General features: G+C 51.6%; 7 protein-coding genes across 7 annotated transcripts; 3 read left to right on the forward strand and 4 right to left on the reverse strand.

Annotated features, from left to right (window-relative positions):
* Positions 1–1,030: 1,030 nt before the first annotated feature.
* Positions 1,031–2,197, forward strand: INS49_003895 (uncharacterized protein; the record flags this gene model as incomplete). The annotated part of the gene is made up of 1 exon (XM_043164685.1): positions 1,031–2,197. The coding sequence occupies one exon, from the start codon at positions 1,031–1,033 to the stop codon at positions 2,195–2,197; it is 1,167 nt and encodes a 388-aa protein (XP_043018335.1).
* A 2,343-nt stretch (positions 2,198–4,540) lies between these two features.
* INS49_003896 (uncharacterized protein) lies at positions 4,541–5,701 on the forward strand (the record flags this gene model as incomplete). The annotated part of the gene is made up of 1 exon (XM_043164686.1): positions 4,541–5,701. The coding sequence occupies one exon, from the start codon at positions 4,541–4,543 to the stop codon at positions 5,699–5,701; it is 1,161 nt and encodes a 386-aa protein (XP_043018336.1).
* Positions 5,702–6,175: 474 nt separating this feature from the next.
* Positions 6,176–7,031, reverse strand: INS49_003897 (uncharacterized protein; the record flags this gene model as incomplete). Its single annotated transcript, XM_043164687.1, has 2 exons — positions 6,176–6,464; positions 6,547–7,031. The coding sequence occupies 2 exons, from the start codon at positions 7,029–7,031 to the stop codon at positions 6,176–6,178; spliced, it is 774 nt and encodes a 257-aa protein (XP_043018337.1).
* Positions 7,032–9,800: 2,769 nt separating this feature from the next.
* On the forward strand, positions 9,801–13,522 carry INS49_003898 (uncharacterized protein; the record flags this gene model as incomplete). The annotated part of the gene is made up of 9 exons (XM_043164688.1): positions 9,801–9,827; positions 10,118–10,343; positions 10,503–10,637; positions 10,843–10,886; positions 12,110–12,187; positions 12,240–12,518; positions 12,589–12,639; positions 12,738–13,258; positions 13,321–13,522. 9 exons carry the CDS (start codon positions 9,801–9,803, stop codon positions 13,520–13,522), a joined length of 1,563 nt encoding a protein of 520 aa, XP_043018338.1.
* Positions 13,523–13,694: 172 nt separating this feature from the next.
* On the reverse strand, positions 13,695–16,421 carry INS49_003899 (uncharacterized protein; the record flags this gene model as incomplete). The annotated part of the gene is made up of 2 exons (XM_043164689.1): positions 13,695–15,559; positions 15,635–16,421. 2 exons carry the CDS (start codon positions 16,419–16,421, stop codon positions 13,695–13,697), a joined length of 2,652 nt encoding a protein of 883 aa, XP_043018339.1.
* Positions 16,422–17,207: 786 nt separating this feature from the next.
* INS49_003900 (uncharacterized protein) lies at positions 17,208–20,174 on the reverse strand (the record flags this gene model as incomplete). The annotated part of the gene is made up of 1 exon (XM_043164690.1): positions 17,208–20,174. One exon carries the CDS (start codon positions 20,172–20,174, stop codon positions 17,208–17,210), a length of 2,967 nt encoding a protein of 988 aa, XP_043018340.1.
* Positions 20,175–20,973: 799 nt separating this feature from the next.
* On the reverse strand, positions 20,974–22,032 carry INS49_003901 (uncharacterized protein; the record flags this gene model as incomplete). The annotated part of the gene is made up of 1 exon (XM_043164691.1): positions 20,974–22,032. One exon carries the CDS (start codon positions 22,030–22,032, stop codon positions 20,974–20,976), a length of 1,059 nt encoding a protein of 352 aa, XP_043018341.1.
* Between the last annotated feature and the right edge of the window lie 78 nt (positions 22,033–22,110).

Here is a 22,110-nt window from a genome sequence, read left to right on the forward strand (position 1 = left end):
GCAGTGTCGGTCGATATCTCAGCTGCAAGTTTAAACTCTCAATTGCTGCAGCTGGGCGCAGATCACTTGTCTCAACCCGAGCCGTCACTGGCAGACAGCCCGATCGTCAGGGGTCTGCCATTCCGGGACAAATAAAAATGGGGGCCAGGCCACGGCTTCCACGGTGGACCGAAATTGGGCTGAGCCCGACCCTGGATCTGCCTTTGATTAACCTGAAACCGTGCGAGCAAGCAGACGGTGCCAGAGGATGGCCTGGACGGTCAGAACAGAGGCAGATGGTGGGAGAGGGAGAGAGAGAGAGAGAAAGACACACAGACAGAGAGCGAGAGTGACAGAAAAGCTTGGGCCACCCCCAGCACCGAAGCGAGGCATGAAAATAATCATTGCGCCGGTCGCCAACGAGCTGGGGGCGGCGGGTTCTTGTTTGGCTGATGGGATGGATGGATTTGAGAATTTGATTGCATGTGCATGACCCGGGGCCCACGCCCCCCCCCCCTGAATTCTGAATTCATCCTTCGATTCGATCCATCCTTCCACAGTTTCCGACTCCGTCCCCTGCGCACGCAACCGCCGCGCCTTCCCCCTCATGCACCTGTGTCGTCGCCCGTCCGTTCCCGTCGTCAATCACCACCACCACACGATCATCAACTCATGCCGTGACTTGGCCTGACCGGACATCAACAAGCCTGATCTGGTCTTCGCATCCCGATGCCATGAGACATTCCCATTTTCTGCATACGCAATAGCAGTCAACAACCCACACTCCTTTTTTCCTCTCTTCTGAATCGAACCACGTCGCATTTCTCATTCTGTCCACTCCCTTGCCGCCTTTTCGCGCACCCCTACGCTCCTTTCCTTGCATTTACCCCTGAATCGTGTCCATCCGCTCCGTGAACATCCATCGAGACCAGACGACGAGGCGAGACATCCACCCAAACAAAACAGAAAACGACCAAAGTCAACAGAAACATAACGTAGCACAGAACGGCCTAGCACAGCACGTGCAAAGCTCCTGGCCAACGCCGATACAATGCCTCCGCAAACCCGCGTCAGGTCCCGCTCGTCGGTCGAGCACATCTTCGACCTGGTCGAGGGCCTCGACGAGGACCAGCTGCACAACCTGCTGGACGAGCTCAACAGCACGACCGACACCAACGTGCCCGTGTCCAAGGGCGTCGAGTACTTCGAGGAGCAGCGGCGGGCGCGGGCAGCGCAGAAGGTCCTGCGCCCGACGCCCTCCTTCCTCAACTCGCCGCACGAGCCCGTCGACTGGCCCCGCCAGAAGCCAAGGCCCGTCAGCGGCTCGCAGTGGCGCCAGAGCATGCGCGTTGTGTCCACGCCCTACGGCCACCTTGGGAGGCACCAGACCGAGCCCATCAGCCCTCCACTGACTGCCAGCCCGCCCTCGAGCCCGCCCCTCAGCCCGCCGAGTCACGGGAGCCCCCTCAGCCCCAGGCGCACCGTCACCACCCCGATCCTGCCCATGGAGAAGTCGGCTCGGCAAGGCGGAGAGATCGAGTCGCTCCCGCTGCAGAAGAGGCCCGCCAGCCCGCCACGGCAGCACGACGACGAGGAGCACGACGGCACCGAGCGGGAGCACGAGTCGCGGCCGTCTCTGCACGAGTTCGGCGGCTTCACTTTCGGCTTCGACGGTGCGGCCCAGTCTGCCGACGCCGAGACACCACAGCAGCAGCAGCCAAACAAAGAAGTGCGGCCGGTCAGCCCGCTGTCGCCCTCGCAGCAACAAGAGCAAGACGCTCCCGCTCCTGCCCCACAACGCGCCGACTTCAGCCGGATCAGCACCATGCCCCTCCCAAGCCTCGCAGCGACAGACTCAGTGTTCGACCTGCCCCGGCCGCGGACGTCGACAGGCGACGCCGCCACCACCGCCAACACCTTCAAGCCGCGTGCCTTCCGCCGCATCAGCAGGCCGCAGTTCCTCTCGCCCGCCAACATCCCTACGCCAGATGCCCTCGCCGAGCGCCTGTCACAGTACTTCTTCGACGGCCCATCCTCGCCACCACCCCCAGCGGGCTTCTCCTCTCTCGCGGCGCCCCCGCCGTCGCGGCCGTCTGCTGAGATGTCGATGGAGCAGATGCTCAAGGAGCCGGCGGCCCCGCCAAGCAAGCTCGTCCTCGGGCGGGTGGAGAAGGAGGTGCCGAGCGTAGGTATCTTTGAGGTCCTGACAGAAGGCTAGGCCCGGGATGAGCTGGGACCACAAGTGGTCCGAGGTTGCACCGGTGGAACGATGAAGCTTTCGGGGGTGCCGGGAATGAGGCCACTGTGGGAAGGGACGGACGGTTGTCTGCGGCGGTGAAGCCTTGGCCGAGGTCGACGACGAAAAACCTCAAAATGACACCCACCGAATCGACTTTTTTTTGATCAGTATTTCGTTTTAATCTGCATGCATCGCATGGCGTTGGTGTTCTCTTTTTTTGTTTATATAACATGGAGCAGGCTTCATTGCCGAGATCTTCCCCCATTTGTATTTGCTTTGTGTGTGCGTGCGTGTGTGTCTCACAGTCTGACTGGGGACAAGAGAAAGAAGAACGTCTGTTTTCGCTTCGCTTCGTCTCGCTTCGTGGGTTTGGGTTTCGGCCAGTCAATCAGTCAGTCAGTCGTATAGTCCGTATATATCCGTTTGCGTGGGCTGCCTGTGAAGGAATGGGCAGTCCCGCGTAGACTCGGGCCGCTCGGTCAGCCGCCAATGACATTGGATAACGTTGAGAAAAACACGGGTCTGCTTGGATTCTCAACGTTTCGAGGCACGTGTGTTCTGCGTTGTCGCTGGCCCAAGTGCATAGGTCGGTGCTGTGTGGGGTTCGGGCTGTGTCTTGATCCATTCCCGCTTGTTTGTGCGATATTCCCCAAGGTGGTGGGAGGGGAGGTCACCAGCATATGCTATATGCCACCCGGGCCAGTTCTCTTGGTCCATGGTTTCTTTGTGTAATGTCAACGGGCACCGACTGTGAACTCGACGATGAACTGACCGACATCGTGCCAAAGTGAAATGGGGGCACGAGGACTGTGCGTTAGTCTCTCAGTTAGGAGCTGTCGAGAAGCAGAAAGCATAATACTTTGGTGAGTGAGTGGTTGTCGGCAAGTACGACTCATACGTCTTCAACTATGAACTGGTGGTCGTTCTGTCTTTAATGGCAGAAAGATCTCCCCTGTGAAGCTGGCGGCTGCAATTTGCGTCCTATGGCACCTACAGGATGCTCTGGCATGGGATCCTACTTTCAAGGGTTCCGGGGCAACTTGTGACTGATTCCGGGCGCCTGCATCATAACTGTGAGCACATGGACGATGTGACGACATTCTCAGCAAAATTCGCATAGTAATCGCTAGTCACAAACCAACCTTAGAATCCACTTCAAAGTGCTGCTTTGATAGGATTGAAGGCTGAGGACCTAGACACCAATTGTGTCGTGACTAATGTCCATGGATTCTACCTAGGAGGCTCTGATGGTGTCCCTAAGTCTCTCTAACCGAGCTGTTCGAGTCTAGTGGACATGACCACATCTTAACCTAGAACACTTGAAAATCCGCCTCAGACTCGCTGACAATTTTTATCACTTGCATATATTGCCCTTGAAATTCAGTCCAAGACAATAGGAGCTCGAGGTTTACGTCTAGGTGCAGGAAGGAGAAGTAAGGTAAAAGGCATTAAAAAAGCCTTCTCCCAAGAAGCCTGAATGCGTCCGTGCTGTTTCAGCAGACAACAGTTGGATGGGACGGACAATTCAAAAAGTTGTTTTGTTTTGTCTGCAAAATCTTCTTTCCCATTCATCTAGTATGTAATTATCTCACTCCGTGCAATTATAGCAACGATCCCGTCAAGATAGGTATGTGTCCATCGGGGTACCCAATGTGCACGTGGACACCTAGCTTAGTATAGAGCTAGAAGAGAAAATTGGATGTAAAAGTTTTGGGCAAAATTGCTTGGCTACTGATTCAAGCTGCTCTGCATTTAATCTGTCGTCTCTCCAGACTCTAACCAACTATCATTTCGATTCACATCATTCTCAACTCACATCATCCTCACGTTGTTCCCTCACTTTCTTCTAGTCTCAGTGCCATCAGTGCCCATGATCGTGGGACCATCACATCGTTGCGACTTACCAACACTCTCCTCTTGCAGCTTACGTGTTTTCATTTGGACCTACAACCTGTCAATATGGGGACTCATCTTTCGACCCTGACCAGACCAACGGTACCAATCATTGCTATAGCATTTGGTACCTACCTCCAAAGTTACAGATTTGTGCGACGCAGACAGTGGATCGAATATCCTCGCCTGAACTTGTCACAATTTCCAGAGGAGATTATACTGCAAATTCTCCGAGCGGTCCATGACACCCCGATTCCAAACAGCAGATGCCGGTTTAACGAGGAATGGACTCGTTACAACCAGGGCACTCGAGATATCCAGAATGTTCGACTTACATGCAAGCTTTTCGAAAGGATCAGCTCCGAGCTTCTCGTCAAGTTTGTCGGGGTGGATCTCAGCGTGGAATCCCTCGCTCGACTCCAAGCAATAATGCACCACCCCAGGATCAGCAAAGGGGTGGGCATGGTCCGAATTCGACTCTTGGCCTACGACCCGATCGTAGGCCTAGACCTCTTCATGAATGAGATGAGGAATACTCTGAGTAATTATATGTATCAGATGGACCAAGAGATGGACGAAGAGACGAAAATGCTGGCAAGCTGGTATTTCAAAGGCTGGCGAAAAGGTACGCCGAGCGTGCTCCAGAAGTTCCGCGCAGCAGCAGAGCCTGCACATCGGGAATACAGACGGCGGTACCACGCACAGAATGACTTTTCGAAATCAGATTTCATCGAAGATGTTTCCGACGCGTTGGCGATGAGCAGGAAACCTTTGAGAATAGAAATTACGGATCGCAACGACTTCATATGGTCCGACACCCGGGCTACAAAAAGCAATCTTCTGAACGTCATCTCGGAACCTCGAGCGACCACATGGCGAGGCCTTAACGCCCGCTGCGACAGTATATCTCGGGATTATGCATGGATGATACCTCTGATGCTGATGGACTTTGCAGCGAGTCGCGTCCGCATCGCGGACCTACACTTCGACACCAGCACGACCACGCTCCCCGAAAATTTGTTTCCCATGGAAGCGTACTCGGGAGGAATGAAAGAGGCCATGCAGAATCTGCGAAGCTTTACCTACCGCAACGAAGATATTATAGACACCATGAAACCCGGACCAAAATGGACGTCGGTACTTCACAACTGTCTCCCGGCAGCCTCGCTACGAGACCTAGTTTTGCGGCGCGTCAGGCTCGAACCAATGAGCCAGTGCCGTAATCTCACCCGAGTCTCCCTCACCGAGGTCGAGTTCCGCGTCGAGAGGCTCGCCCTCTTGCTGGAACCGCTCGAGCCTCACACCGTTGACATCAGCTTGAACGAATGCGTGCTTTACGACAACGACGGCGACGACGACGACTCGTGGGCCGACGCTCTAGACCTCTTGAGGTCCAAGCAGCGCTGGACACGCCTGAATTCGCCCAAAGGTTGGGATATTGTTTGTATGTCACGTGAGAACATCAACTACCTCTTTGTGCACTTGGAAGACTGGCATGGAGGCGCCAGCAAAGCAGAGCAATATATTCGAGGTGGGTTGGATGTCAACCCAGTTCGGCAGCATCTGGACCGTTCAAGTTTCAACAATTAGCCCGTCTTACCACCAAGACCTCTTTCAACTGTCCGCTGAGACATGTTCAAAGGGATGTGGAACAACATGAAGTATTACTGGACTACAACGGAGCGCGGGATAGGCCGTCGTACTTGCAACTATACTCCGCCAACGGGGCTACCCAACATAAGCCACTGGAAAATGGAACCGCGGCTAGTACACGTTGTGGAGGGAAAGACACTCTCGAGGCCGACCCAATCACGCTGGCCGATGGGCTGTCAAACGACTGATCACCAACACATCATTGTGATGATAAGACTACTCCTTTGCAGACTTGCTGTTTGCTGCGGCCCGTTTTCTTACTGGTGCATTGGAAGGAAATCACAGGGTACACAGTTTAAGACGGACCAACTTAGTTCGTGCTATCGTATGTACCATAGAAGCATGTGCGCAGATAGACATATATACATGAAGAATAAACCTCAGAGAAGCCATTCGCCCCATCGACAAGTCTCAGGGATTGTAACTCGTGACGCTCAGGTACTGTGTCAAGAAGTAGGTCGTATCCTGAGGGCCGGGAGAACCACTGCTTCCCTCCATCTGGTAGTCAATGATGAGGTTGAACGGCGCCCCCACCATCTTCGCCCCGTACTGGGTGGTGATCAGCTTGCCGTCCATGTAGAAGTTGATCTTGACCGTCGTCCCGTCAGACTCGGCCCGCAGCTCCGCGAGGATGGTCCGCCACGCCGTCGTCGGCGACGGGTAGGTCACGTCCGTAGCCTTGACCTCTGAACTGGTGTTGCTGTTCGTCTCGCGTTAGCAAATCTGGGACTACTGCAAGTGCTGGGGGCTGCCCTCAGCAGTGATGAGAATCGTAGACGTACAAGGTGTTGAAGCTGATCTTGCCCGTGCCCTTCCACTCAGCCAGGTCGATCTCCGGAGGCCAGCTGTTGGCCCCGTTGAGCCAGAAAGCAGGCCAGGTACCCTTCGCCACGGGTGCCACAAAGTTGGCCTTGAAGTCGAGGCCGCCCCCCTTCTGGACAGTGAACTTTTGCTTCGCGTAGACTGTACCGCTGTTGTACTTGAGCTTGCTGTTTCCGCTCTGAGGGCCAGTGTAGTCCGATTTAAGCTGCAAGTAAGCGTTGTGAATAATGCTGACTTGTGCCTTGGACATTAGCGCCGCGCCGTTGTGCGTGTCGCCCCACGGGTAGTTGTAGTTGAAGTAGGACTCGAATGCCTGTGTGGAGCTGAAGCAGGTATCCGGGATGAGGGTGGTCGCTCGCTTCTTCAGCTCACGCTCGTGGAGCGGAGTCGATGGCGATGCGGCGGCGAGGCCGGCCAGGAAGGCGACAAACAGGCTAGGGATCATGGTAGATGCTGGCGGGAGGAAACGTCCTCGCGCTAGGAGTATGTGGCAGAATCTGGGGAGGCGAAACAACGCCTGCACTATTCTCGTTATTCAAGATCTGAAAAGCTCCGAAAGATGCGATGAACTGCCAGGCGCCATAGGTCATAATTCGACGAGCCGGCTCACGTATTTATCGGTGCCTCTGGGCAAGGCCCATGAGTACTGGAAACAAAGTTTCATTAACATGAACCGGCGGGGGCAGGGATCGTCAAGACGAAAGGGGGTAGCCCGCGCGCGCCATTGGAGGACAAAAGTGACCCCATGGTGCCCACTTGGAGCTGGACCAGCCATGGTACTGGGCAGAAGACGTCGTGTTTAAAGGAGCTTCCCTAAAGCGCAACGGCAGTCGGCTTTGCATCATGCGGTTGATGAAGGTTCGAGGTTGCATTTTGTCGATCGCTGCTCCACGAGCACCGTATTTTGAGTTGCATTCTGTGCACCATTCGGCCCGCCTCGGACCAAACCGAGCTTCTCCAAGCCAGTTGTCCGCGTCTGTTATTGTCAACATGCACGTCAGTGTAAGTCGCCGTGACTGCCTTATTGAACACGGCATGATGTATTGCATCAGCCGATACATGATATCTATTGGGTGATCAAGGCGTCCGAAAAGCACTGAAGAGGGTGAAGTCAAGAATGGCAATACAGCGGCTGAGAATGCGGTCGGAGTAAAAAAGAGGGTCCAAGTTTCAAGCTTTCCGGGGTGCCGCCTTGGCTTTTTACCAACCCGAGTTTGGAATTGAGGGAAACGCGCGTGAATAGAGCTTCCAAATTTATCACCGTGTGTGAAAGCTTGATTACGCCTTGTGTTTGCATATACGACGATACTGGCCAATGAACATTCAAGAATCGGTCATACTATGCTTGGAACGCGGGAGTCCGGATCACGCGGACATTCTCAAATGGTGGTCATTACTCACATAAAGCTCTGCAATGCTACGGTATCTACGACTGCAGGTGGTGAGGGTTTCTAGCGTGATGATCTGCCACACATCTGCCGTACAGGGAAGATCTTCCAGCCAAACATAACGTGATGCCATTGACGGTTGAATGAGACGGTCGGCCCCGGTATACCCGCAATTAGGTCAGAGGTCGGGCATCTGGATAAATATGTTTAGCACCATAGATTCATTCATCACTTGTTCTACCACCCACTTCGGGCCACTCGCTTGGCCGGTCGAGCTTAGATAATCAGAGTTGCATCGCCCAAGTTGAATGAGTTTGCGCGGACCACAGCAATGAATCGGTAGTCTTCGACAGAAATTCCACATCTCAGCCTCGACTGAATCGTGTGCTTAACTGCAACCTTTCAATGGCCCCATAAGCTTGCAAGTTGGCTGGAGAAGGGAGGAGCGATGGACACTCATGACGACAATGTCATACGTAAAGCATTGAACATTTTGTTGGTATATCAAAAGACCGGTTTATCGATATCCATTGTTTCCCTTGGATCCGACGGCATGCCACTGCCACTGGTTATTTCCAGCGAGTGGACGTTCCAGGCCAGTCGGCCCTTTCAACTCGGACGACGAGCTTTGGACAGAAATGGCCAAGTCCTTGAACGAACATCCCTCCAAGATCTGCCGTAAGCTACGCCGAAGCATGCCGCCTGCTGCGCCGTATACATTTATGCACGGCGACGTTTCAGCAGAAAACATCATGGTCAAAGATGGGAAGCTTACAGGTATCATTGACTGGGAGCTTAGTGGTTACTTCCCGAAATGGTGGGAGTATGCGAGCACTTTCCACCACGGATCGTGGCAGGACATGGAGTGGAAGCGGCTCATACGGGAGTGTATGGAGCCTCATAAGGAAGCGGCAGAGTTCTGGGTGGCTTTTCATCGTTTGTGTGGATATCCAGATCTGGATTCGCTCGGTGAGGAATTTTTGGAGGAGCTTGAGAATGAAGATGTGGATGCCCTTGGCTTTTCTGGGGAGTGTTTACGTCGATGGCATTTTTAGATGCCTTCACAGACCTTCATTCACCAGCAGCAGGACCCATTATCAGTAGCCTTTCCACAGCACTCGCAATTTGATTTGATTTCTTATATTTATTATTGAGTTTTGACTTGTGAAATATATTCCGCTGTGAATTTGAAACGGTAACTCGCGATTGTAATGATGACCATACAAAGATTTGGCATCCATCCGACATGATAGTAATTTTGTATCCACTATTGCCGAGAGATGAAGAAGTATCATGTTGAAATCGACGAAGTTTCATTGCCTTGTTTTATCTTCTTCTTTCGCACATCGTCTAGAACTAACCTCTACGGTATGACTGTGGTAAAATATGAAAAGGTTTGCTTGTAAGAGCACACAGACACCAACTCCCTGCCCAGAAGAAAACGTGTTCCTGGGCTAGGTCTCACATTCTCGAGTGCAGAGAACACCCAAACTTGAAATTTGAAGGGCCTGGTAAGAGAGGTCACAGCAGGTACGTCTATACCTACTGAATCTTTCAGAGAACAGAGAGAAGATGAACGTCCCTATTCACGGCTCAATAGTGTTTGAAGGGTTACGACGTTTTGTGATGAAACAAATCAGTGGCAGTGATATCTACACTACCTCTACATTCAAGCCCATAATTTGTTTCTTGAACCTTAGTCTAGGTGATTAAATTGTGATGCCACAAAACGATGAGAAGGTGACTTGTGGTTCTTGATGTGCATGGTACACGCGGATCATCTGCGGTTGGAGATATGGAATCGTTACTCACCTGATAATCCATTCATGAACCAGAGTTTCAAAGTCCCCGACGTGAGTGACTAGCCATTCAAGAAAGCCACCATTAGATGATTCGCCAAAACAGTGACGGGCCACTGGCTTCAGTCACAGGCATATCACTTTCCTCCCGTCTCTGCCTCATTTCTATTTAAACATCCCAACTGCGACATCCTTTTACTCTCTTCTCCATCTTTACACTTATCAGCCCACTACAAACGACATCAAAGGACAAAATGAGCTCAGTTTACAGCCTACCCAGGCGGAACGAAAACATGCACGACTATGAAAATATACCTCTAAGAGATTTCAATCAACCGCAACAGAATCAACCGCAGCAGATCCAACGGATTGAACATGAAGAAACGAAGAAGTCCATAAAGTGGAAGTGGAAGGCCGCCACATACTGCCTTGGGCCTTCATTTCTTGTCAGCCTTATTCTGGCCGCCATATTTATGCCTCTCTTTATTATTGAAAGGAATAAGTCACCAGAGATCACAAAGAATGGCACAGTGCTCACCTCCATCGTTACAACTACAACAAGCATACCCGGTAAGGCCTCAATGAGTACCCAAACCTTACCCCCAGTAACCCATACCTTACCACCCGTGACCCAAACTACTGTTCAAACCCAAACAGAACTCTCACGTATCACCACGGAAATCACACAGACTTCAGCCTTGACCACAACTGATACTACGAGTATTACAGTGACCCCGACCAAAGATCCACACGACGGGAAGCGCTGTGACAAGAACCTGCTCTACGGCGGCCAAGAACTCCACAACATCAACAGCGACTATGACTTGTTGCTGGTCGACGCTGTACAAGAAGCGTTAGACAATGGTATGGATATAGGCGATGCCCAGGTCCTGGAAGTCGCACAGAAGAGCGTGTTCCTATGTTCGGGCAGTCATTCGATCGAACTGGTCGAGGCATGTGAATCAGGTTTCCAGCACAATGGTGACAACGTTTCATGCAATTCTGGGGGCTCATACCCAATTCCATCTCCCACTCAAACTGCCACGGAGACCATGACCACAAGTACAAGTACGAGAAGGAGGAGAGGACGTGGGTCATAAGATCACGGGGCAGGTTCGATACTGGGTGTGAAGCCTTTATTTGTCTTTGGCAGGCTTACTGGCACACACTTACCGTAATCCTAGGTATCTCGTCTAATATTATGCATTATTATCCGTGCTACTTCGCTCCCATGGGATTACTTCCTGTGACTCCGCTTCTATGTCATGATCCATCACGTGCGGTGCCTCTTGAAATCCCATATCAAGTCTCATAGAGAGTTACAATGCACTTGAGCAGAGATATAGCTTCCGTCCCAATCATGAAGTCGTAACTCTGCATTTCGAAGTCTGCAGCCTAGATGTCTTAGAATTTGAAGTTGAAGCATTGAATGAGGGAGTGATATACAATTCTGTCTATGCAACACGGGACCATAGAGCTTGATAGGCAAATCACAGAAAGGCCAGGTCAAAACGAAGAATACGGGAAGGAATATGAACATACTGCATGTCCACACAAATCCATGTCCTCAAGAAAGGTATGCATGTCTTACCCAACTTCTTTTTATTCTCAATATTCCAACGATCAGGGCCAATGCTGAAGGTACAGCGTCTCATCAGTATGCACAATGTTGTATCATTGGATAGCTGCTGCAATCACGAACGGAGGCCAAACCACTCCGCTGAATAAAACTTCCGGATAATGTGGTCTGACGCTGCTAGACCGGGACTTGCTAGGTTCTAGGAAATCCTGTTCCTTGAGGGGCCAATGGCGCAACACCTGCCGTACTGTAAACAGGTCAGGAATTCGAACCTTACAAACATCCATCTGTACTACGTATATCCTACCCATAATGGTGTGTAGCATCGAGGCTCGCGGTTCGTCGTTCCGTACTACTGGTTGGTACTTAGGCAGTTGGTTTGACAGCTTGGCAACAACGCTAAATGTGCGGTTGCAGAAGAACGTGAATCCTACAGCTGACCAACAACAGCTATGTGGTCAACAATTCTGACAGGTTTCCCCTCTCTTGAGTCCCATTCTCACATTGATTGAACCATCGCCCCCTCTCGTGTCCGTTATTCACGATTTGCCAAATCTTACGCTTTTCTCTCCCCCTTCCAAAGTTCTCAGCGAAAATGGCTTTACCCAACAACCTGCCCAGAATCGTCGAGCTGGCTGCTCAGATCAGCAATTCGGTCGCCGAACTGCAAGAGCAATTGACAGCTCAGGGCGCGCCATCCCCATCTTGGGCCGAAGACAGTCCTGAATGCCTCCCCGCTGATGTATCTAATCTTCAGGATGCTGTCCTTGACGCAACTGCTGAATTGCATGAGCTGCTATTGGATCCCCTGATGCTCATCTTCAAATTCGCTTCTGTACGACTTTCTCGGGCCCAGCTGAATCTTCCCAAGAACTAATGCTTCAAAGATCTCCAACCTGGTCAGCATCGACGCAATCTGCCGATACCGCATCCCGGATATGATACCTCCTGGCGGCCAGATCTCCTTTGGAGACATCGCTATAAAGACTGGCCTCGAGAAACGGGAGGTCAGACGTCTACTTGGAAACGCGATGTCCATGCGTATTCTGAGAAGTCCGGAGCCAGAAATGGTGGCCCATACCAAGGTCTCCAAGTTCTTGACTATTCCGTATATCAATTCCTGGGTCGGTTTCGAAAGCAAGGAGACCTGGCCGGCCACTACCAAGGTACGCGTGCAGGATTTATCGACATCAGAAGAACGCATAGGAATGATCTGACACATATGCTTGGATGTAGATTGCGGACGCGATACAGAAATGGCCATCATCGGAAGAAGCTAACGAGACTGTGAGCCTGTCTTAGATCCTAGAGCTGACAATATTCTCTGTCTTCGCGGGCGGTTGAGCTGTTGGTTAATACACTAGAGACTGTGCTGATCAATTCAGGGCTTCTCTCTTGCCAACGGAAAGTCGGTCTTCGAGGTCCTCTCCACAGACCCTACGCGGGCGATGCGATTTGCGTCTGGAATGCAGGCCATAGACCATGTTCCAGGATATGCCATCGGAAATGTTACCAAGGTCTACGACTGGGCTTCCCTCGGAGACGCCTTCATCGTCAATGTTGGCGGATCCAGAGGGCAAGCCGCCGTAGAACTGGCGAGCAACTTCAGGAACGTCAAGCTACTTGTCCAAGACTCGCCGATGATCATTGAAGGCGCGGAATCAGATGTCCCCGATCAACTCAAAAGACGCGTTGAGTTCATGAAACATGAGCTTTTCGAGCCGCAGACGGTACAGGCCGGTGTCTATTTCTTCCGCATGGTCTTCCGCAACTGGGGCGACAAATACGCTCTCCAAGCCTTGAAGGCGCAAATCCCGGCCCTCCGGCCTGGGGTCAAGGTTCTCATTCAGGATGTTTGTATGCCAGAGAAAGACTCTATTCCATTGTGGAGAGAGCGGGTTCAGAGGTATGCTGCTAGGTGTTTACATGAGTTATCATGAAAAGAACGTCTGCTGACAAAAGCTACAGATCTGTGGACATGAGTCTGAAATGCTTCTTCAATGGTCGTGAGAGATACCTGGACGAATGGAAAGCTTTACTCACTGCGGCAGATGAGCGATTCATACTTCATCGGGTTTATGTACCCGAGCGATCTCTGTTGGGTATCTTGGAGGTTCACTGGGATGTGCCTGGTGCTGCCGAGGCTTCAAGGGGAATCAACCAAGCTTGATATAACGACTGGAGATCACCGACATTCGGTACCTCGATAATTTTCCTGTCAGGGACACACATGAAAGAATGACTGGGAGGGACAACCAACACTCTCAGTATATAAGTGGTCTCGTTTTTAATCTGTACACATATGCTTCTTGAGCAATATGTATCCAGTCCCTTCATTCAGCTCAGTATACAAGAAACTCTCGAAACTCACTTCTCCTATACATTTGTTTCAAGACCTGACGCTGGGCAAATTTCTCCCTGAGCATGCAGCACTGTGGCAGTGAGTCCCGCATGAACTCCAAATGAGACTCAAGTTCTTTGAGATGTCTCTCAATCTCATCCTCATTCGCCCTGAAAACCTCCAGTATGGTTGATGTGTCTGCTTCGTCGATAGCTTCGAATAGCGGTCCAAAGGTGTCCATCATGCTGGCTGGTTGCAGGAGAGTACCACGACTAGTCAGCTCAAGAAGTAGATCCCTAAGCTTCATTGTCATAACTCTGAGAGACGCCAAAGCCGTGAATGACCAACTGTGTAGAACGCCGAGTGTCTGGTCTTCCGCAGGTTGGTCGGACCAAATCCCGGTCCTGAAGTCAGCTAAAGCCTGAAGTAGGCCGGGCCAGGACACCGCCTCTAGCTCTGTGACGATCCTATTCCAAAGGTCCAAGTCCTGCCATCGATCAAGACATGTTGAAACGTTTTTGAGGGTGTCTTCCAAGCTTGTTGGTTGCATCGCCACCAATGGGTCGCTGCTAATACGATCTGCCCACTGAATATATCGTGTCATGTCCTCAGACGACAATGAAGCGGATGATTCCGGGCTGGCAGAGCCTGGTGTCTCTGATAACGGCCCAAGTGCAGTACCGTACCCTGTCAAAAGCTCCCAATTCTCCAGAAATTGAAGCTGGTGCCGATTGAAAATAACCAGACGTGAAATAAGCTCATCATTCCTATACTTGGGCAGGACATGGGCAGACCCGTCCGTTGGCACAGGTAGTGCTTCACTATCCGGCAGCCGCCCGTCAGCCTGTGCCACCACGATAGCTAGGCCGCAGACTGATACTATGTGATAGGTTCCAGGCAGTGAGGATATTTGTCTCAAGAGGAAAAGGTCATCGCATCCTGGTATCTCCACGATCCAGTCGCCTGGCAGGCCGAAGACATAGGACTTGTCCAGCCACTTCCGCGTAGCATATATTCCCCATCGCACAGGGGATACTGTCGGAGTAATGAGAATCGACTTTCTCGTAACATCACGGTACTTGAACGCGCCCCGAAACGGTGCTGAGTCGATGTGGAGCAAAGGGTACGCTTCTACTAGTAGAGCGCCAGTTCCCTTCAGCACCCGAAAAGGGTACGTTTTGCTTGAGCTGCAATCAGAGGTCTTGTTGCTTGCCTCCTCAGGTGCTAGAGTGTCGTACCAAGTCATCTTCCGATTCCAATTCGTAGACATTGAACCCGTATTCAAATCAAACCAATACTGCACACCGACAGTATTTGCGAAGCTGGGTTCGTCAGATGGATAATGGTCCCAAGAGGGGACCCAGGAGGGCAGGCCTGGCAGTAACCGGTCATGTCTCCGGCTTCCAGCATCGAGGGCGGCTGATTTCAAGATATTGGTCTGCCTATGTCGAATGAGAAAATAGGCTGCGATGCCAATACGTATCTCATAAACAGACTTGGAGTAGTCTGCTACCAGTCCTTCCAGATGAGCACCTTGAATGAGACCCAACAATGCGAAAACCATATCCTTAGGATCCGTTGCGAGGCAATTCGATGTTTCCGTTAGTAATGTCGAGAGGCCATTGAAATCTCCGATTGGCAAGGCTTTTCCCAGCCGGAGCCATGGCGGTACACCGAATTCTCTCCGAGGCTCAACTAAACGGGCCTCAAGGAGTGACTTGAGAGGAATGGCGGCCTCGCCTAGTACAACGATGGCCCGTTTTGACAGGAGGACCTCCTGAATGACCCATATACGGGACCAATATGGGCGGTCGAAAAGTGCCCGAACAGCAAGGTGGTCGTCAACAGCAGCCCAAATGACTTGTCCTTGGTCACCATTGTAGAATCAGCTCTCGCTTGTCCTCTTCAGTAGACGCACATCTGGCGTATCCTCGTCTGCACCCAGAAATATCGTCACAGAGTTAGCCCGAGAGAAAATATCACGCATCAGCCCAACCTGATGCGATTTCTCGTCTTGATTTGATTGATTGATGCAGATAGAGTCGACCCAGAGCGTCTGCACATGATGCCCAGATCGGAGCCGGCGTAAAGCTGCTGCGCAATTTGACGTAATCGGAAGGGGCAACCAAAGGCTCCCCAGAAACATCACTTCGTTCAGGTCTCGGTTGCCATCGGCATCTGCCCACGTGTAGGAGACAGCCGTATATTCTGGGCGGATAGATAGGCTCGTGCTCTCTAAGAAGCCATGGAGTACCTGATCATCTGTAGCTCTCTGGGCCGACAAGCGTAGTAGCCGTACTTCGTCAACGCCTGTCAGGGGATCGTATATTGGGGACTTCTTCCCTGCGCTTCTGTCGTCTGGGTCCCTTTCCTGTCCCTGTCGGGCTGCCCTTCGGTCGAAGTTCCTTCCGACCTCAATCTCCGATGACGGCTCTTCGCGAGTGTAGGTGACAGAGGACTTGATATCAACAGTGCTTTTTGGTCTCTGATCCTGATAGTGATTGCCCTGTTCCTCAAGCATGTCCTCAAGCTGCTTTAATATGTTTCTAATATTGACGTCTTGTACCTCGTCGGGACTCGAGAACTCAACCGTAGATGGCCAGTCCAGGTTCAGGTACGCGGGAGCTCCCTCAAATCCTGACACTGCTCTGTCAAGTTCGCCAAAGTTTGCTGCCTCATCAGTACCGTCGCGACTGTAGAAGGAGCCGCAGCTCATGCAAGTAGGCATTGTGTCGACGAGGACCACATCCGCTCTTCGACAGCTTTTTTCATGCCAATTTGTCATTCTGGCTAATGAGAGCGATCTTGTTGTATTGTGAGTACAGAAGTTTGGATGATATCAGAAAGATATTTAGGTTGAACGAATTTCTATTGAAGTGAACTGGCTACGCTGCATAGGACGCGCAAAACTGAGTTGTCAGACGCGGATGCGGGGTAAGATTGGGGAACGAAAGGCATTCAATTGGCTTGCACAGCAGAGCTCTAAAAACCAGACATGCTGACAATACTATTGAGTCTCCTGCTCACCGTGCCGACCGACGGTTCACTTGTCACTTCGGATCTGAGCGATCTTTTCGAAGCGCTTGGAGGCGGATTTAGCCTCAAAAAGTGGCCATGTGGGGCGATCAAGAGATGTCCTTTTAACGATGACGTAAATTGGCATTGTGCGAAGAGAAACTATCCTCATGGATGCCACACACTGCAAGCTCTCAAGCGGGCGAGCGCTTATCAACTACTAGTAGATACCATCCTAGTTGGCAAACCGAGCCAATTTCTCAACTTCTGCAGCGATTCCGTTTGACGTGGTATGAAGGGCGTGGAGCAGATCCTGAAGCAAAGACTTGTGATTCAATTGGTGCCGTATGGTCTTAATATTGAGACATTCGCTGTGGGACAGCCTGGAGTAAGAAAATCTGGAAATGTTGTCAACAATAAATAGTAGAATGTCATCTAGTTAAATGACTGATAACCAATGTTCAGGTGGGGAAGGCTTGGCTAAGAGTGTGATCTTTGGCTAGCATATCAAGAAGTCTCGTTGCTCCCTCCTGCAGAGCCGCTTCAGAGCACGCAGCTGATCAAATTTGCCTCGCAACGCATGACAGTCAGCTTTCGACCGCTCCATGAATTCCCAACACGATTCCACTGCCGTCCAGTTTTTGAATATCTTGGCCTCTTTGGTCCGAATCTTGTCCAGACTCCAGGAATCCGGTATGTTGATGATGCTGTTGAGCAATGACACACACGTGTCCGTCGACATGAAGCTCCCTAGGGACTGTATGCCCTCAGTAGCTTGCAGATGAATGTTTGGGAGCCGGCCAAGGAGGTCGTCGAAAAGCTCTTGAAGTCTATGTCTCCAACGAAATGTGTCACATGGTTCTCCATGGCCAGTCCTGATCTGGTTCCTCGTGGCGAGGTATTGCCAGACCTCGGCCTTGACATCCGCCAGCACCTGCAGCATGGCTTGCCAGGGAACTTCAACCACGATATCGTGTATTCTCGACCAGATATGGCCATGGTCCCACCTTTCCAAGTAGAGTGATACAGTTCTCACCACGGAGTCAAAATCGTCGGGGTGCAACCCATCCCCAGAGTCGGGTGCGGGTATGAGTTCCAACCACCGACCATATTTCTCCAATATCTCCGGTGATAACTCGAGTGGTGAATCGTCAGGCCCTGACTGGCGTGGGGCCACCAAATTGTCCGATCGAGTGATTGATTCCCACTGCCTGAGGAATAGCAGATGTTGTAGATCACACGAAATAAGCGGCATCCAGAATCTGTAGTCCCGAGCTGCATCCCGGGCAGAGGATAGCGTATCCTTGGATACCGGTCCATACTGGTTACTCGAGTTCGAAGTTTCTGGTGTATTATAATTCCTGATCAAGAGGACCGAGGACAATGAGGCAATCTTGTACGTTCCGGGCACTCTCCCGGACGGCTTGAGATGTAACAAGGTGTCGCATCCGGGAGCTTCGATAATCCAATCATCATCTCTAGCAGGCCAGGCATTGGTATAGGCACAGATTTCCCATGTCATTGGTGTTCCGGTGGATGTGAGTATACTCATGTTGCCACCAAATATCCTCTTGGTCGAACAAGTGAAAGCTCCGTGCAACAGCGCAGAACCCGCATACGATATGTGAACAACGGGTGATGCTCGAATGAGCAGAGTGCCATGATTCCGAAATACCTTGTAAGTATTGAGCGATGCCTGAAGTGCCTCACAGCTCCTTGGCTGCACTTCAGTCAGTTGATAGTATTTATTGCGACCTTGTCTCTTGTCGTCCATGGCGAGAATTTCGCACCATTTATCAAAAGTGGGAGGATCTCTGTCCTTGAAGAGCTCGGTCTCATGTGGATCTGGAGACTTCGCAAATGGAATCCATGATGCCAATTCGGGGTGCCATGGGTAGTTGTCCGTGTCTCGTCCTGGGGAACTTTGTATATTAAGCTCTGGTACCATTAATCTTGGAACTTTGAACGTCGGATGTTTGGAGCCTTGACTCCGGAACTCTGCAGCTGCAGCCGCAGACGTAGCCGCAGACGCAGCGGCTTTGAGAAGTACTGACTGTCCGTGGCGTATTAAGAAGTACGCCGCAAGACCAGTGTAGATCTCTGTCATCGTCTTCGAATAATCAGCCACCAAACCCTCGAGACTCGCGCCCTGCACAAGTCCGAATAAAGCAAAGACCATGTCTCGTTCGTCTGAGGCCTGGCAAGCCGAAGTCTTGTCCAGGAGGTTGGTAAATGCATCCACGTCCCCAGAGCGGGAACCGCCCAGCGAGTAAATCCATAGAGGCAGCAAAGAACCAATAGAATCAGGAAGTTTTTTCATGAAGTTGTTGGTGAACTCATGCAAGGAAATGCTCGCGTCCCCCAGAATGATGTTGGCTTTTTTGGCCAATAACACCTCTTGGATCACCCAAATTCGTGACCAATATGGTTGGCCAAAAAGATCACAAATCCCGTGGTAATCAAAACCGCCACCCCAATTGTCTGTTACTGCCTTTCCGGCGCGAAAGCGTTCATCAGACAGCCTCTGCATAAGCCGGCCTGCTGGGGTGTCGACATCCTGCCCCGTGTCCCCGCCAAGGTATATCGCCACCGACTCGGCCCGTGAATAAATATCTCTCATCATTGAAACTTGGTGAGACCGTTCCCCAATATTGGTCTGATCAATGCAGACTGCATCTATCCAAACAACGCGTGTCCCCCCTCTCAATCGCAGCCGGCGAAGTGCGGCCGCGCAGTTGCTTGTAATTGCGAATGGCGTCCATGCGTTTCCGAGAAAGACCTTCTCGCACAACGTCCTGTCACCTTTCGTATCTGCCCATGTGTAGGACAATGCGACGTAATCTGGTCGCTGTGATAACTTCGTCGGCCTAAGAAATCCATGCAGGGGCTGTGATACGGTGTCATAGGAATCCAGATGAAGGAGACGGATCTCATCAGTGCCTACCAACGAACGGTAAACGTCATTTTGACTGGTGGCGTCTGGTTCAAGTTTTTCTGGAGGGACGTCTAGATCCAAATTCTCGGTGGATGTGTGCGTTCCGTAGTCGTCTCTGGGTGCATCACCTGTAAGAGGCTCCGAGCTATCCTGCAAGTTCCCTGCTGCTGTGCTCTGCTCGACTTCGGTTCCTGTTGCAGTGTGCTCTTCCATGAAATCCTCATATTCTGAGGGTGTCATTTCCGAAGCCGTGTCTAGGTCGGCGACTTCGGCATATCGATCTAGATCCAGTAGAATCTTCTTAAGGTCCGGATCCGTGACGTCGTCTGGCCCGGAGAAAGTGATGGAGGACGGCCAATCGAGGTTGAGGAGGGGAGAGGCTTTATCAACCACCGCAGTCTGCTTGCTCAACTGCTCCTGTGCCTCGTCCTCGTATTCGAGGAAGAGTGAGCCGCAGCTGATGCAAGTGGGGGTATTTTCCATCAGCACGACATCTGGCCGCCTGCAGTCTCTTTCATGCCAGCTCGCCATCCTGGGTCAACTTCAATTTGAGATGTAATCACGGTGTAGTTCTCAGGGGTCAGAGTTCTGTGCAGCTCAACTGCCGGAGAAGAACAGAAGTGGGCCATTGAATTAGATGAATGAGGTCGGAGTAGACTATGTGGCTGAAATCTCACCTGCAGGAGGCGGGGTCAAAAGGCAACCTTGAGGGAAACGAAGTGTGGCTCAGCATCTTGGCCAACAGCAAATTGGCAGCAGAACTTTGGTGTCCCACATAAGTACAGAGGTACTTCACGATCTAGCTCACGTCACATCTGTCTGTGTTTGAGCACCTTGAGTTCTCGAAATGGCAGTATCAGAAGTTCAGCATATTTGAATAATGGGCATAATGCAAGTAGCTTCAATAGTCTTCTTCGAGTCTTTCATCGTCAATATGGAGAACTCCAACCCGGCGTCTTAAGAATAGCCACATCCACATGCTCTAGTAATTACGTCTAGCAGATCCCAGTGAATATGACACGTTAGATCCATATTGTCTTGTGGCGCATTGTGTAGTGCTCACCAATGCAGAACATTATCAGGAACCACATCGATCCAGGGCTCATGTTCACGTATGAGTTCAATATGCTCACTCGCAGTGCGCAGAGATGAGTTGATATTTTGTTGCTGTATCCGCCGTCTGAGCCACCATTCTGCCGGTATCTTTGTGATGTGAGAAACCAGAACCAATACCAAGAAAACACTTGGTGTACAAAGCGGCTTCTACGCGGAGGTAATGCCATCCATGCCGATATCCTTGCAGCCCGCTTCACCTGCCCCTTCGTGCTCCTCACAACGCCACCAAGTCATCCTCCATCATCTCCTCACAGGTAATGAGGTGTCGTGTGACCCCAGTCGGCAACTCGTCACCAAATTGGCATCCTCGCTGCCAAGCCCAAGCATGGGAGATGTAGAACTTCCCACCTTGGTGAAAGGGAACCAGCGTATGCTGGTTATTTACGTCCACCCACAGCTGTCGACACTGCCTCATCGACTGGACTGCCCCTTCCATTCCGGCCTCGCCCGGTAGGTTGAGGTTAATATCGACCTTCCTGGTGATAGATCCTTCAGAGATGAGCTGTGTTGGGTGGGCGTGACATCCTGCCTCTACCGAATGAGAGTGGCTCGGGGCGGAACGGCAACAACCAGGGTCGTTGAGCTCCGGAAAGTACAGCATAATGTGCTCCAGATCGGTAAAAAGCCGTGGGATGAAGTGGTCAGTTGGACCGCAGCCCCTGGAGTGGCTCCTGAAGGTGAGCTCGATGGCTAGAGGCTGGCGGTGATCGCGGGGCATGTTGATCTCCTCGGCCATGTAGACCACTCGGTAAGCCAGGTCCCCTGCCTGGGTTGTGTTCAAGGCGAGATGCTTGATATGCTGGAGTCCGCCCATGCCATCGAACTGGGTTACGAAGTCTCCATCTTCCCAGGTGGAATCGATCACCAGCATGTCGGTTTTTGCATTCCACCAAATTCCACCTTCTCCCGCCTTGCCAAATGCGAAGCCGCCGTGATCAAACAGGAAGGCCCTCGAGTCCTGGCAAATCTTGGACAGGAGTGGCACCTGAGGCTTGGATTGGCCGGAGTGGTGCTCGAGATAGAATTGCATTCGGTTGGTTATGCCGTTCTCCCAGTCTTCGTCCGTGGTCACGTCCCGCATCTTGGCGAGCACGACCTTGGGATCGGGTAGGAGGAGGCCCCATATCATCATCCTGAGCTCGATTGGTAGGGTCAGAAGATGAGAATGGGAAGTGACTGTTCTGGTGACTAGGGCTGTGCCATTGTGAAGCGTGGCGTCCAGCTGGCTGGCTGGGAAAGTCCAAGTCTGAAGAAAAACGTTGCTACAATCCATTTTGACAGCGGGTCGGATTGTGAATAAGTATGGTGCTTGGATTGGCCCAAAGACGGCGGAGAATGTCTGCAGCGGAGT

Source organism: Diaporthe citri, assembly GCF_014595645.1.
Source record: "Diaporthe citri strain NFHF-8-4 chromosome Unknown scaffold_11, whole genome shotgun sequence".
In the NCBI taxonomy this organism is placed as follows: Eukaryota; Fungi; Ascomycota; class Sordariomycetes; order Diaporthales; family Diaporthaceae; genus Diaporthe; species Diaporthe citri.